Source organism: Phyllobates terribilis, unplaced genomic scaffold, assembly GCF_046119375.1.
Source record: "Phyllobates terribilis strain yellow unplaced genomic scaffold, ASM4611937v1 Scaffold_3__8_contigs__length_932513732, whole genome shotgun sequence".
NCBI classification, from domain to species: Eukaryota; Metazoa; Chordata; class Amphibia; order Anura; family Dendrobatidae; genus Phyllobates; species Phyllobates terribilis.
Window position 1 is genome coordinate 102880637 of NW_027362763.1, and position 14130 is coordinate 102894766.

A 14130-nucleotide genomic window follows, 5' to 3' on the forward strand; every position below is an offset into this window, starting at 1 on the left:
GAAGACTCTCATCCAGACCTGGGTACCATTGTACCTGTAAAAAAAGAATAAAATAAAGTTTATATTCACCTGTCCGGCAGCTTCTCTCTGCTTGCCGGCAGCTCTTATCTTCCAGGACCTGAGATGACGTCGCGGTCATGTGACCGCAGGCTGTTTCACGATATGCCGGCAACCCGGAAGGAGCATGACAACACACGTGGCAGCACATGCGATGGGGGATCGGTAAGTATAGCTTTATTTTTTACAGTCACACTATATAAATCCATGCTGTTTGCATGGATCTATATAGTGTGACCAAGTTGTCAAGCACTTTCCAAGTGATGCTATCGCCTGGAAAGTGCTTGTAGTCCGCATGCGTGAACGCATATGAATACGCATGTGAATATGACTAGCCCAGGGGAATGGGGATGACTCGAGACCCGGGCCTTTAGGGATGTCGCGGTGGTCGGCTCCCAGGCCCGTACTCTGGGCCTCTCTTTTAAAAGGGTTGGTGTTTTTGGTTAAGTTTATAACAGAGTTCGTGACGCCACCTGTGGTTTCTGGTGAGGATCACCAGCGCTGCGCAGTCCACTGAGGCTGATAAGGCAGCTTGATGGTATAGCTCTCCACAGGTAGAGCTGGGCCTCAGGGCAGTATAGCAACGGGAATGTGTCTCACCCTGGCCTGGATGCCACAAGTATATTAAAGCTGTGTCTGAGAGCAAGGGGGAGGTTCCCTGGTCAGGGGAACATTAGCATGCAATGCCTCCTGTCTCAGGCAAGTAGGGGGAGCTGGCTGCCCCTATAAAAGCTGGTACTGGGGGCAGGGTTAGAGAGAACTGGATGACCTGTCTCAGCACTGAGACGTGTCCCGGAGCAGAGCAGGGACAGAAAGTTGCATTGCACCTAAGAGGAAGTGTGGCAGGAGGAGAGGCACAAGCCAGAGACAAGAGATGAAGAGAGCCTGTCTTGGCAGATAACGGACTTAATTTACCGGAGAGCTCGGAAACGTGGGCTGTTACCCTATAAGGAGGAGATAGCCAGAAGGAGCGCAGAAAGCACGGTAGGCCTACACCCTCACCCTGACCAGGGCCAATTTCCCCGTTGCTCTCAGACATCCAGGTCCCCTCCTAGCCGGGACTGTTTGTGGGTCAGTTTACCTGTTCAAGTAAAGACCCTAGACTGCAACCTGTTGTCTGTGTGCTCCTTCGCGCCTCCAGCACTACCAGTACTGGGACTCACCACCATCACTCCCACCATCCATTATACTGCCCTGGGGCCGCACTCTTCCCGTGGGGAGTCACGCTACCTTAGCTGCACACCTCATCAGCCCCAGCGGTCTGCATGCAGCGGTGATTCCTAATAACCGCAATCCACGGGTGGCGCAGTCTAACATACCAACAGCACGTAGCAGACTACCACTGGCCTGACCACCCTGAGCCACGGAACCGGGTTGCCACTACTACTCCCATCGTTTCCCTATTGCCTGGATCCGAGTGCCCCACGGCCCAGGGGGCGAGTCAGATGCTGGACAGAAAGACTCCGCCAGGCCAGAACAAGAACAGGGACGGACACAATAGTCACTTCAGTACCTTTTACTGGTGGAATTTCAGGCACTCCCCGGAGCACTGTAGGGTGAAGGGTGCATGTCCGGATCCTCCCCAATGAGCAGGTTTTGGGCCTCCTGGTTCTGGCTTCTGCGTAGTAAGTTTCTGACCTGCCTGGAGCTAGGCCTAACTTTGTCTCTGTCCTGCGCTGGCTGACCTTGTGGTAGGGCCTTCTCTTGGAGTGCACGCTCCCGACCTACGGGGCCTATGTGTCTCCTGGCTCTGGTACGTATCAGCACTTTAGCGATCCTGGGACCTGTAGTTCTCCAGGGATTCCGGTTTCTCTTACTGGGTCGTGGAGATCCCGGCAAGTTTCGGACCCAGTGTCCGGTACCTGATTCTCCTTCTGGGGTGAGCTAGTTAAGCTCCTCTGCCCCTTATGTACTTACTCTCTACTCCTTCGCCTGCGGCCTACTCGGACCCTCAATAGGCTACTCACACTAACGGCAGCGTGCCGCACTTCACCGATCTTATGGCGCCGGCACACCTACAGCTCACCTCACTGAGCTACACCGAGTCTTGATCCGGATAAGCTCCACTGCAGGGTAGAATGCAGGAGCTGGAACAGGCTTTTGTCCTCTGAGGTAACACGTCTCAGACTGCACTGGACTCACTGCTAATCCAGCCTCATACAGACTTAGACAGACTCCAGTCTAGACTAGATTAACAGCTGCCTGGCCCCACCTTCCCTTATAAATCTCCCTAAGGAGCTCCCTCTGGTGGTCTGAGGTGGAAGGTGGAGATGTGTGAATGGTTATGGGGGCCTCTTGTGGAGGAATCCTTCAATACACCCTTCTGGGTCTGTGATGCCAAGCACAGCTGGACTTCACAAATACGCATGTGAATACGCGTGTATTCTGCAGGAAAAACGCATGCACAATCGGCATGCGTTTTATCTGGCAAGGGAGATGCAGAAATTTTCTGCTTCATTTCTGCATCGTGGGCACATAGCCTTAGGTAATGACTCTGGAACCATTCAACGGATCCCACTGATTTGTGAGATTTTTTTCGACATATTGTACTTCATGATAGTGGTCAAACTTGTTCGCTACAACTTGTATTTATTTGTGAAAATGGCAAAATTTTTAAATATCTTCATCGTTTCCGATATTTTCAACTTTTCATTTTTATGCCCTTGAACCAGTTGTTACACAAAATAGTTAATAAATAACATTTCCCACATGTGCTGATGTAAAGTAGACAATTTATGAAACATCATTTTTTTTTTTTTGTTAGGAAGTTGAAAGTATTAAAAGTTGACCAGCAATTTCTCATTTTTCCTACAAAACTTATTTTTTTTTTTTTTTTTGGGCCCACATCACATTTGAAGTGAATTTATGGGGCCTATATGATGGGAAATACCCAAAAGAGACACCATTCTAAAAACTTTACCCCTCAAGGTGCTCAAAACCACATTCAAGAAGTTTAACCCTTCAGGTGCTTCACAGGAATTAATGCAATATGGAAGACAACAATGAGAAAAAATTTTTTTTTTTTTATCAAAAAACGAATCTAGCCTCAAATTTCTTTTTCACAAGGGTAACAGGAGAAAATGGACCCCAACATTTGATGTGCAATTTCGGAGTACGCAGATACCCCATACGTGGGGGGGAAACTATTTGGGTGCAGCGCTCAAAGGAAGTGGTGTCGTTTGGAACGCAGACTTTGATGGAATGGTCTGCGGGCAAAATGTTGCATTTGGAGAGCCCCTCATGTGCCTAAACAGTAGATAAATTCCACTATAGGGTCACTTGTGGGGGATTTCCAGTGATTTTCATAATGTGGTGGCATACGTGAGTTATGTAGTGTACGTCAGGTTGGCTTGCGTGAGTAGTGTAGAGTGCATCAGTTTGGCATACAGTGCCTACAAGTAGTATTCAACCCCCTGCAGATTTAGCTGGTTTGATAAGATGCAAATAAGTTAGAGCCTTCAAACTGCAAACGAGAGTAGGTTTTATGAACAGAAGCATAAATCTTACAAACCAAAAAGTTATGTTGCTCAGTTGAATTTTATTACATTTTAAACATAAAAGTGTGGGTCAATTATTATACAACCCCCATGTTTAATATTTTGTGGAATAACCCTTGTTTGCAATTACAGCTAATAATCGTCTTTCATAAGACCTGATCAGGCCGGCACAGGTCTGTGGAGTTATCTTGGCCCACTCCTCCATGCAGATCTTCTCCAAGTTATCTAGGTTCTTTGGGTGTCTCATGTGGACTTTATTCTTGAGCTCCTTCCACAAGTTTTCAATTGGGTTAAGGTCAGGAGACTGACTAGGCCACTCCAACACCTTGATTTTTTCCCTCTTGAACCAGGCCTTGGTTTTCTTGGCTGTGTGCTTTGGGTCGTTGTCTTGTTGGAAGATGAAATTACGACCCATCTTAAGATCCTTGATGGAGGAGCGGAGGTTCTTGGCCAAAATCTCCAGGTAGGCCGTGCTATCCATCTTCCCATGGATGCAGACCAGATGGCCAGGCCCCTTGGCAGAGAAACAGCCCCACAGCATGATGCTGCCACCACCATGCTTGATTGTAGGGATGGTATTCTTGTGGTCGTATGCAGTGCCATCCAGTCTCCAAACGTCACGTGTGTGGTTGGCACCAAAGATCTCGATCTTGGTCTCATCAGACCATAGAACCTTGAACCAGTCTGTCTGAGTCCTCCAAGTGATCATGAGCAAACTGTAGATGAGCCTTGACATGACGCTTTGAAAGTAAAGGTACCATACAGGCTCGTCTGGAACGGAGACCATTGCGGTGGAGTACGTTACTTATGGTATTGACTGAAACCAATGTCCCCACTGCCATGAGATCTTCCCGGAGCTCCTTCCTTGTTGTCCTTGGGTTAGCCTTGACTCTTCGGACAAGCCTGGCCTCGGCACGGGAGGACACTTTCAAAGGCTGTCCAGGCCGTGGAAGGCTAACAGTAGTTCCATAAGCCTTCCACTTACGGATGATGCTCCCAACAGTGGAGACGGGTAGGCCCAACTCCTTGGAAAGGGTTTTGTACCCCTTGCCAACCTTGAGACCCTCCACGATCTTGTCTCTGATGGCCCTGGAATGCTCCTTTGTCTTTCCCATGTTGACCATGTCTGAGTGCTGTTCACAAGTTTGGGGAGGGTCTTAAATAGTCAGAAAAGGCTGGCAAAAAAGATCTTTAATCCACACATGTGAAGCTCATTATTCTTGGTGCCTGAACTACTTCTTAATACTTTTGGGGGACCAAACAGAATTCTTGTGGTTTGAGGGGTTGAATAATAAATGACACTCTGAATTAACTTTTAACGTTTTAAAAAACAAAAAAAACAAAAAAAAAAAAAAAAAAAAATTTGCTGCAGTGCATTTCCCACTTCCAGGCTGATCTACAGTACAAATGTCACAATGCCAAGTTAATTCCGCATGTGTCAACCAGCAAAATCTGCAGGGGGTTGAATACTACTTGTAGGCACTGTATGTTAGTTGTGGATGTCAGAATTTTTTTTTTTTTTTTTTTTTTTTAGTCCATGGATGAGGAGTAGACTCTTAAATGGTCTTTAATACACAAACCAAGTTTCTTGGGGCAGGTGTCGCATTGTAAAGTGGTGTCCTTGCGTATCCCCCTTCTGTAACATACTCAACACCTCTTTTGCAACCTTCCTTTCTTTGTTTGAGGGACCTCACTGAGGAGATATTGCCCTAGTATAACACTATCACCTTTAGTTCTGGAAGTACTGGGGCTCGCTCCTTCCGGACAGCCAAATATTAGGGCCTTGATGACTGCTACGTCATACTTTTAGTTCCAGGAGGTAGTCTGGCTTGCAATCAGTACGATGTGCACGGCCAGGTTCTTGTACCACACCTTGGCTTTTCTCCTGGCACTGAAGGGCTGTAGAACTTGCACAGAAACATACCCCCATGTTGTTGTACCCCAGTACACAGTCTGGTTTGTGGACCTGTGTAGAAGAACCTCATACAGTGGTTGGGTTGCTGTCATCAGCATGTAAGGTAATCAAGAAAAGGACATCCCTCTTGTCCTTGTACTTGATCACCAGCAAATGGTCGCTACATTGGGCTCTGCTCTCAACCTTTCTGAGCAGTTGCCCAATTAGTGTCTTAGGGAGACCTCTCATTTCTGCGGACATTACCACATGCTGCGGTAGCTCGCCCAGAGAAGGACTTGAAGAGAGGAATGCAGGTATAAAAGTTATCTACATAAAGGTGATAACCTTAAACCAGCATTGGGTGCACCAAATCCCACACAATATTTCCACTCACTCCCAGGACAGAGGGACAGTAAGGGGGTTCATTCCGAGTGGCTTTCCCTTCATAAAACCTAAACTTGTGGGTAGGTGTACCCTGAGGTACTCGCACAGTTTTTACAGCTTAATTTCGTACCTGACCCTCTTACTGGGCAGGAATTGCTAGAATTCGAGCCTCTCCTTGAAATGTTTGAGACTTATCCACACACATGTACCTTTGGGGAATGTACACCTCAACAAACTTGTTGCTGAAGTGCTCAATGACCGGCTAAACTTTGAAAAGTCTGTCAAAGTTGGGGTCATCTCGGGGACGGACATTGTGCACAATCTCTGTAATGCAAAAATTTATGGATGGCCTCAAAGCATGTTTGGGGCATAGCCATGCAGAACAGTAGAGCATTATACAAAACATCAACACTCCAATATTGCCGAAGTTTTAGCTTCTTCACTAACCCTATGTGATGGACCAGGCCCCAAAACATCATTTGTACGGCATCTAGACCTCCAGTTGGCAAATGATGAAATGGGATTTTGGGATAAAAATTGTGCATACAAAATTGTCAGTGAAAGACTGAAACCACTGACCTCAGACTTTCAAATTGGATGCCTGATTGAGTCACAAAATCAGGAATCTGTGGCTCATAATTTTTGGGAGGTCCATAGGGGCTCACTAACGTTATTCGCTGGTTCATTTTCTGTCCTGGGGCATCTGTGTGGTGGTTCTATATCACTTTAGTAAGAGTAGGAGGTGGAAAAATAAAGTAAGGTGGGATTCTCTCCCTCACCATCAGTGTCAAAGGCAAGGAAAGCGTATGCCTCCTCTGCTGATTACCTGGTTTTGATGAGTGGGACTTTGTTTCACGGATGCGGTGTCTGTGACAAACTTTGTGTGGTTTGAATACTTTTTTTATTTAGAAAAAAAAGGAAACCATCTAGAAAGGTAAAAATATAATGGATGTTAAAATTTGGTAGAATGAAATGCTTTATAAACGGATGTCTGTATAAAAAAAAAAGTTGCAGGGGCTCTAATTATTTGACAATAACCCTGATTTATATTAAGCAAAAAGTACTCTAGTGGACGCCGATTACTATAATATATTTTTACTGTCCCTAATTTAGTCCTATCAACTAATCAGTGTTTCTTTTCTCTTTTCATACAAAAAAAACAACCGCAGGTCAGTCATGTCCTACAGCACTCAACGGCTGTAGGATGCACGCATGTATGTGGCGCAAAAAAACAAGATCCTTGCTAAAAGCGAGCAAGGGTGTCGATCAGTGATTAATGACACTGATCAGCGCTCGGTGGCTGCAGGACACACAAACTAAAAAGAAAACCTGCCAAAAATCAGGCATTCAAGTACTGAATAGCTATCAGGTACTGATCAGCGCTCGGAGGCAGAAGGAGGGGGTTGGGGAGAGGAGGGATTGGGGCAAATCTAAGAGATCAGGGATCAGTAATGCCTTCTTTCTAGAACAGCAGCAACACTAGCAGTGATGGCACGGGCTTCAAAAATTCTGTGGCACCGCAAGGCTTAGCACAGTGTGATAGAACAGCACGATGACCGCTCTGCTCACATCCGAAGCTAGAATGAAGAAGTGCAGAACGATCATACGGTGGTCAAAGTGTCTGTATGCTCTAATAGTCATCTGATCGCACCAATCACTGCGTGACCTGGCGACTTTGGCATTGCTAGGCTCCAGCCTATGATCGATGCTGTTACAGAATTGAACAGCCAATCACAGCATTTGTAGTTGCTTTGGCACCACCTCCCTTACAAGTCCTGGTACCCTGCTGTCAGAAATAGCAGGCACCTTCATGCAACCATAGTGCGTTTAGTCACGGTGATCGCATGAATGATATAACGTATTTATACTTCATTGGTCATGAAGTCGTTCCCTTCCATGACGTGTGTGTGTGTGTGTGTGTGTGGATTTAATTTCCGGTGTATACAAATAATACTATACATAGTTTTTTTTTGTTTTTGTATTTTTTCTTAAATGATTGGACACCCCAGATGTGCTCGATAGGAGATGTTGGAAGGCGATTACAAAAGAGCTGCCAGCAGTGGATCTTGATGATTTGCTAATGTACATTCAGCGGCACTACATTCCTTAGACAATGATTAATAACATCACTAATAGCAGCCGAAGCTTTAAGTGCAGGGATTTCTGCACATGGTGCTCATACTCCATCCTGGAAAGAATTTTCAAAACATCTGTCCATGGATGGAGATGTGTGTGTTTTGTATATGTGTTGGATATGTCTCTATAGTGATCACACACCTATACATTAATGTTTATAATATATATTGTACACACAATATATACACCTCTATATTACATAATGTGTATATATTAAAATACGCTATAATTAGTATGTTTAATGTCTTTATCGATGGGGATATATTCCAAGAAGAATGACTAGTCACATGAATAAAAAAATCAGCTATAAAATATTCATAAATGCTGGCAATACATAATGAAAGCTGTAAACCCGAGAAAATGTAATTCCATATTAATTGAATTACATTTAATTCTGCTTGGATATTTTTTAAAGTCTTTTAAAGGCAAAAAAAAAATGTACGTTTTGCAAAACCACGACTCTGGTGGGACTCGAACCCACAACCTTTGAATATCCTCTTCTCACTAGAAGTCCAATGCGCTATCCATTGCGCCACAGAGCCATCTGGTGCCTGCCTGTCATGGGCTGTGATCTCTGCTGCACCACACGCTCGTGACGCTGATATAGCAGAGGCTGAAAGTGAAACCATGGTGTCATGTACTCGGGAGAGAGTTCTTCACTGTTACTAATCCTCATCACTCGCTGTGAAAAGGGGAACCAAACTATTCAAGTTTTTCCTCCAAACTATTAAAGAGTTTTCTAAACCAGAAAACAGTTAAAATATAGAGGAGCGGGGGTCTCCAAGTGTATCTCCTTCTCAATCTTGAGGAGGCGTGCTGAAGTCAGAGGCTCCTATTAAGTAATCCTTCTCAATCTTGAGGAGGCGTGCTGAAGTCAGAGGCTCCTATTAAGTAATCCTATCTGAAGCATCCCATGATGATGACGTCCTATTCCATCCTTGCCTTAAATGCACAAGGGCTTTGACCCACTAAAGGGACGCCCTATTGTCTCTGGTATAGATGCCCTGTGTCTGAATTTAAGCGTATATCTAGACCAGATTTTCAGCCCCCACGTGGTACCATTACCCTCCTACATCAGGGACACTGCTGACTTACTCACCAAGATAAAAGGTATGCATTTGAAGCCAAAAATGTTTCTGGATCCAATCCATTGTCATTTTATAGCAGTATTCTGCCTACCAAAGGTATTTGGGCTATAGAATATCATCTCAGTATTAGAGGAACTCTCTTTAATATATCCACAACAGATTCCTTGTGGACCTACTACAATTTGTTTTGGGACATAATTTATTTTTAATCCCAAATTTTACCACCAGCTCAGGGGCACAGCGATGGGGTGCCCTTGCACCCCCCACATATGTTAACCTGCTCCTGAGCTTGTGGGAAGATGGTGGTTTTTCAGAACAAGGCCCATATTCAATTGTGGGGGCGGTACATTGATGACAAACCAATAGGAACATGGCTTGACCCTAAGGTGGCTGGTACTTTTTGAAATGTGAATCTTTTATAGTTTGTCGTTGCATTAATCAATCTAAAATTTTTTCCAGTGTGCTGCAGGAAGGGTTTTATAAATTTTTAAAGATTTTGCAAATTGCAGAACGTCGAGAGCAGAACATCTATTTTCCCTACATGATTCATAGGGCAGGTGCAAGTACAAAGACTGCTACGGGTCAGGATAGGAGAACATATTGGGGAGATTAATCCTGAGAGATCCCATTAGCTCACCACGTCGTCCAAAAGACTCAAGGTGATAGCAGCTGTTGGTAATGCATCACAATTGCAGGTGAATCTTCTTTGAAGACCATGAGACCCCTGATGAAGCTGTTGTGAAACACGTGGGGTCTTTTGATGGGTGAGCTGACTACATTTGGGTATTATTGATAGTTTGTGTATACCCCTCATGTAGAATACATAACAGATAATAAATACATTATTCCTTTATAAAAGGGGGTTCACCTGCAATTGTGATACATTATGAACAGCTGCGATACTTGAGGCCCTGTAGATAGGCTTTAGCAATCTAGGTGAACCAACATGTGTTCTCTTGCTTTATTGTGAATTCTACTTTATGGTGATTTGTTTTTGGTATACCTATGTATGTACGTACTTAATCAATTCTCTATGATTAGCTCACTCACCAATTTTCTTTGTCGCCTGTGTATGTTTTTTGTTCTTGCTGTGTAGTTTATTTTTTGATTTACTTAATAAAATGTTTTTTTTATTCCAAACATCCTTTCTCTTTAGTTATACATTTACTTTTGTGCCTTATGGGGACTCTAATCTAAAAATCTGGGCTACTTGAGATTTATCTGACAAATCTTATAAAATGTAGAAACGTCAGATCAGACCTTCAAACACTTTATTATAATGCTGCCATCACGTATAGTGCTGTAATGTTGGTTCTAACAATTAAAACCCCTAATGATGAGTTCCTCTTTTAAAGGTGAAGATTACATGTGAGCAATGGGATTTACAAACCAAATTTTATAAATCTTTTTGAAAAATATTACAATTTTCTTAAAGTTGAATATTTTACAACTTGTAACAATGTAGTAACGACTCCTATGTATAGCATCATCTCCACATCTTATTACCGCCATATGATTTCCATATAATAGAGAGGTAATTTTTTTTTTTGTTGTGTTCTGGTGCAGAAAGTGCTGGACGAGTGCCAGGACCGGAGGAGCTGCCAGCTGCTTGTCAATAGCCGTCTGTTCGGATTGGATCCGTGTCCGGGAACCAGCAAGTATTTGGTTGTGTGGTACAAATGCCGACCAAGTAAGTAAAGGAATCTCCGAGTCTGGTAGAGTTTACACTTCTCATTAGATCAGTTTCTTTCATTGTCTTGGGAACCCTGCATGACCCCGGGCCGTGTAATAAAGTCCGGTGATGGGAGTCTGGGCATGGACAGGGTTTTAAATGAAGGGGTCTTAAAAGAATGCTGCAAAGACTACCAAGATGCCTTCTGTTCTGCTAATGCAGGCCCTGAGGGGCGGGACACAACTCTCTCATTGGTGTTTTTATTTTCATGCTCCGCCTGCTTGTCCAGAATGACACTTATTTTTTTTTATATACAGTGCCTACAAGTAGTATTCAACCCCCTGCAGATTTAGCTGGTTTGATAAGATGGAAATAAGTTAGAGCCTTCAAACTGCAAACGAGAGTAGGTTAAATGAACAGAAGCATAAATCTTACAAACCAAAAAGTTATGTTGCTCAGTTGAATTTTATTAAATTTTAAACATAAAAGTGTGGGTCAATTATTATACAACCCCTATGTTTAATATTTTGTGGAATAACCCTTGTTTGCAATTACAGCTAATAATCGTCTTTTATAAGACCTGATCAGGCCGGCACAGGTCTGTGGAGTTATCTTGGCCCACTCCTCCATGCAGATCTTCTCCAAGTTATCTAGGTTCTTTGGGTGTCTCATGTGGACTTTATTCTTGAGCTCCTTCCACAAGTTTTCAATTGGGTTAAGGTCAGGAGACTGACTAGGCCACTCCAACACCTTGACTTTTTCCCTCTTGAACCAGGCCTTGGTTTTCTTGGCTGTGTGCTTTGGGTCGTTGTCTTGTTGGAAGATGAAATTACGACCCATCTTAAGATCCTTGATGGAGGAGCCGAGGTTCTTGGCCAAAATCTCCAGGTAGGCCGTGCTAGCCATCTTCCCATGGATGCGGACCAGATGGCCAGGCCCCTTGGCAGAGAAACAGCCCCACAGCATGATGCTGCCACCACCATGCTTGATTGTAGGGATGGTATTCTTGTGGTCGTATGCAGTGCCATCCAGTCTCCAAACGTCACGTGTGTGGTTGGCACCAAAGATCTCGATCTTGGTCTCATCAGACCATAGAACCTTGAACCAGTCTGTCTGAGTCCTCCAAGTGATCATGAGCAAACTGTAGACGAGCCTTGACATGACGCTTTGAAAGTAAAGGTACCTTACTGGCTCGTCTGGAACGGAGACCATTGTGGTGGAGTACGTTACTTATGGTATTGACTGAAACAATGTCCCCACTGCCATGAGATCTTCCCGGAGCTCCTTCCTTGTTGTCCTTGGGTTAGCCTTGACTCTTCGGACAAGCCTGGCCTCGGCACGGGAGGACACTTTCAAAGGCTGTCCTGGCTGTGGAAGGCTAACAGTAGTTCCATAAGCCTTTCACTTCATAGAATGGTAGAGTTGGAAGGGACCTCCTGGTTCATCTGGTCCAACCCCCTGCTCAAAGCAGGATTCACTAAATCATCTCAGACAGATGTCTGTCCAGCCTCTGTTTGAAGACGTCCATTGAAGGGGAACTCACCACCTCTCGTGGCAGCCTGTTCCACTCATTAATCACCCTAACTGTCAAAAAGTTTTTTCTAATATCTAATCTGTGTCTCCTCCCATTTAGTTTCATCCCATTGCTTCTAGTCTTTCCTTGTGCAAATGAGAATAAAGATGATCCTTCTACAATGTGACAGCCCTTGACATATTTGTAGACAGCTATTAAGTCTCCTCTCAGTCTTCTTTTTTGCAAGCTAAACATTCCCAAATCCTGCAACCGTTCCTCATAGGACATGGTTTGCAGACCAGTCACCATTCTGGTCGCTCTTCTCTGAACTTGCTCCAATTTGTCCATGTCTTTTTTAAAATGTGGTGCCCAAAACTGTACACAGTATTCCAGATGAGGTCTGACCAAAGAGGAGTAAAGACCGATAATGACTTCACGTGATCTAGACTGTATGCTTCTGTTAATACATCCCAGAATTGTATTTGCCTTTTTTGCTGCTGCATCACACTGGTGACTCATGTTCAGTCTATGATCTATTAGTATACCTAAGTCTTTTTCACATGTACTGTTGCTTAGCTTTATTCCTCCCATTCTGTATATGCTTTTTTCATTTTTATTGCCCAGATGTAGTACTTTGCATTTTTCCCTGTTAAAAACCATTCTGTTGGTTGCTGCCCACTGCTCCAGTTTATTTAGGTCTTTTTGAATCCTCTCTCTTCTCTAGTATTAGCTATCCCTCCTAGCTTTGTGTCATCAGCAAATTTAATCAGTTTACCCTCAATTCCTTCATCTAAATCATTGATAAAGATGTTGAACAATACAGGTCCCAGGACGGAGCCCTGTGGTACCCCACTTGAGACATTCATCCAGCTGGATGTGAAGCCATTTACAACCACCCTTTGAGTCCGATCACTAAGCCAGTTATGAATCCACCTAACAGTTGCCTGGTCCATTGCATACTTGGTCATTTTTTCAATAAGGATGGTGTGAGATACTTTGTCAAATGCTTTGCTGAAGTCAAGATATACTATATCTACAGCATTTCCCTGATCCACGCAGTCAGTGATTCTGTCATAGAAGGAAATTAAGTTAGTCTGACATGACTTGTTAGTTACAAACCCATGCTGACTCTGGTTAATCACTTCATTCTTATCCATGTACTTACATACATGTTTAATAATTTGTTCAAATATCTTTCCTGGTATAGAAGTCAGACTCACCGGCCTATAGTTCCCTGGGTCCACCTTCTTCCCCTTTTGAAGATAGGAACAACATTTGCTCTTCTCCAGTCTTCTGGGACTTCTCCTGTTCTCCAAGAATTTTCAAAGATTATGGAGAGTGGTTCTAAAATTTCTTCTACGATCTCCTTCAGTACTCTGGGGTGTAATTCATCTGGACCTAGAGACTTGAACTCATTTATGTTGGCTAAATATTCCCTCACAATCTTTCTGTTTACAGATAACTTGGATTCCTCTATTCCTTTAAAAGGACAGTGAAGATCAGTTGATGTTACATTTTCTTTCTGAGAGAAAACAGATGCAAAATAGGAATTAAAAAGTTCGGCCTTCTCAACATCCTCTCTTACCATTTCTCCATTTTCATCCTGTAAAAATCCTATAGCATCTTTGACTTTTCTTTTTACTTTTGACATACCCCCAAAATCCTTTTTTATTGCTTTTGACATCTCTTGCAAGCCTTAATTCATTGTCAGCTTTAGCTAACCTGATACGTGCCCTGCAGGATCTGCAGACTGCATTATAATCTTCTTTAGATATGCCTCCCTCTTTCCATTTAATAAACATTTCTTTCTTTCTTTTTAGCATGTGTTTAAGCTCTGTGTTCATCCATCCTGGTTTCCTTAAATGCTTCCCATTCTTCCTACTTTTCGG

The 14130-nt window shown here is 43.7% G+C and overlaps 1 protein-coding gene and 1 non-coding gene across 5 annotated transcripts in view; one reads left to right on the forward strand and one right to left on the reverse strand.

Annotated features, from left to right (window-relative positions):
- LOC141258878 (protein eva-1 homolog C-like) overlaps positions 1-14130 on the forward strand; it is a 723187-nt gene that overhangs the window by 421216 nt on the left and 287841 nt on the right. For all 4 annotated transcript variants that reach the window (XM_073674091.1, XM_073674092.1, XM_073674093.1 and 1 more), the window contains exon 3: positions 10623-10746. In XM_073674091.1, coding sequence (XP_073530192.1) covers positions 10623-10746 — 124 coding nt within the window. The remainder of the gene's footprint in view (positions 1-10622; positions 10747-14130) is intronic.
- TRNAR-UCU (transfer RNA arginine (anticodon UCU)) lies at positions 8425-8510 on the reverse strand. The gene is given in 2 exon segments: positions 8425-8460; positions 8474-8510. It is a non-coding gene; the product is annotated as a tRNA-Arg (tRNA).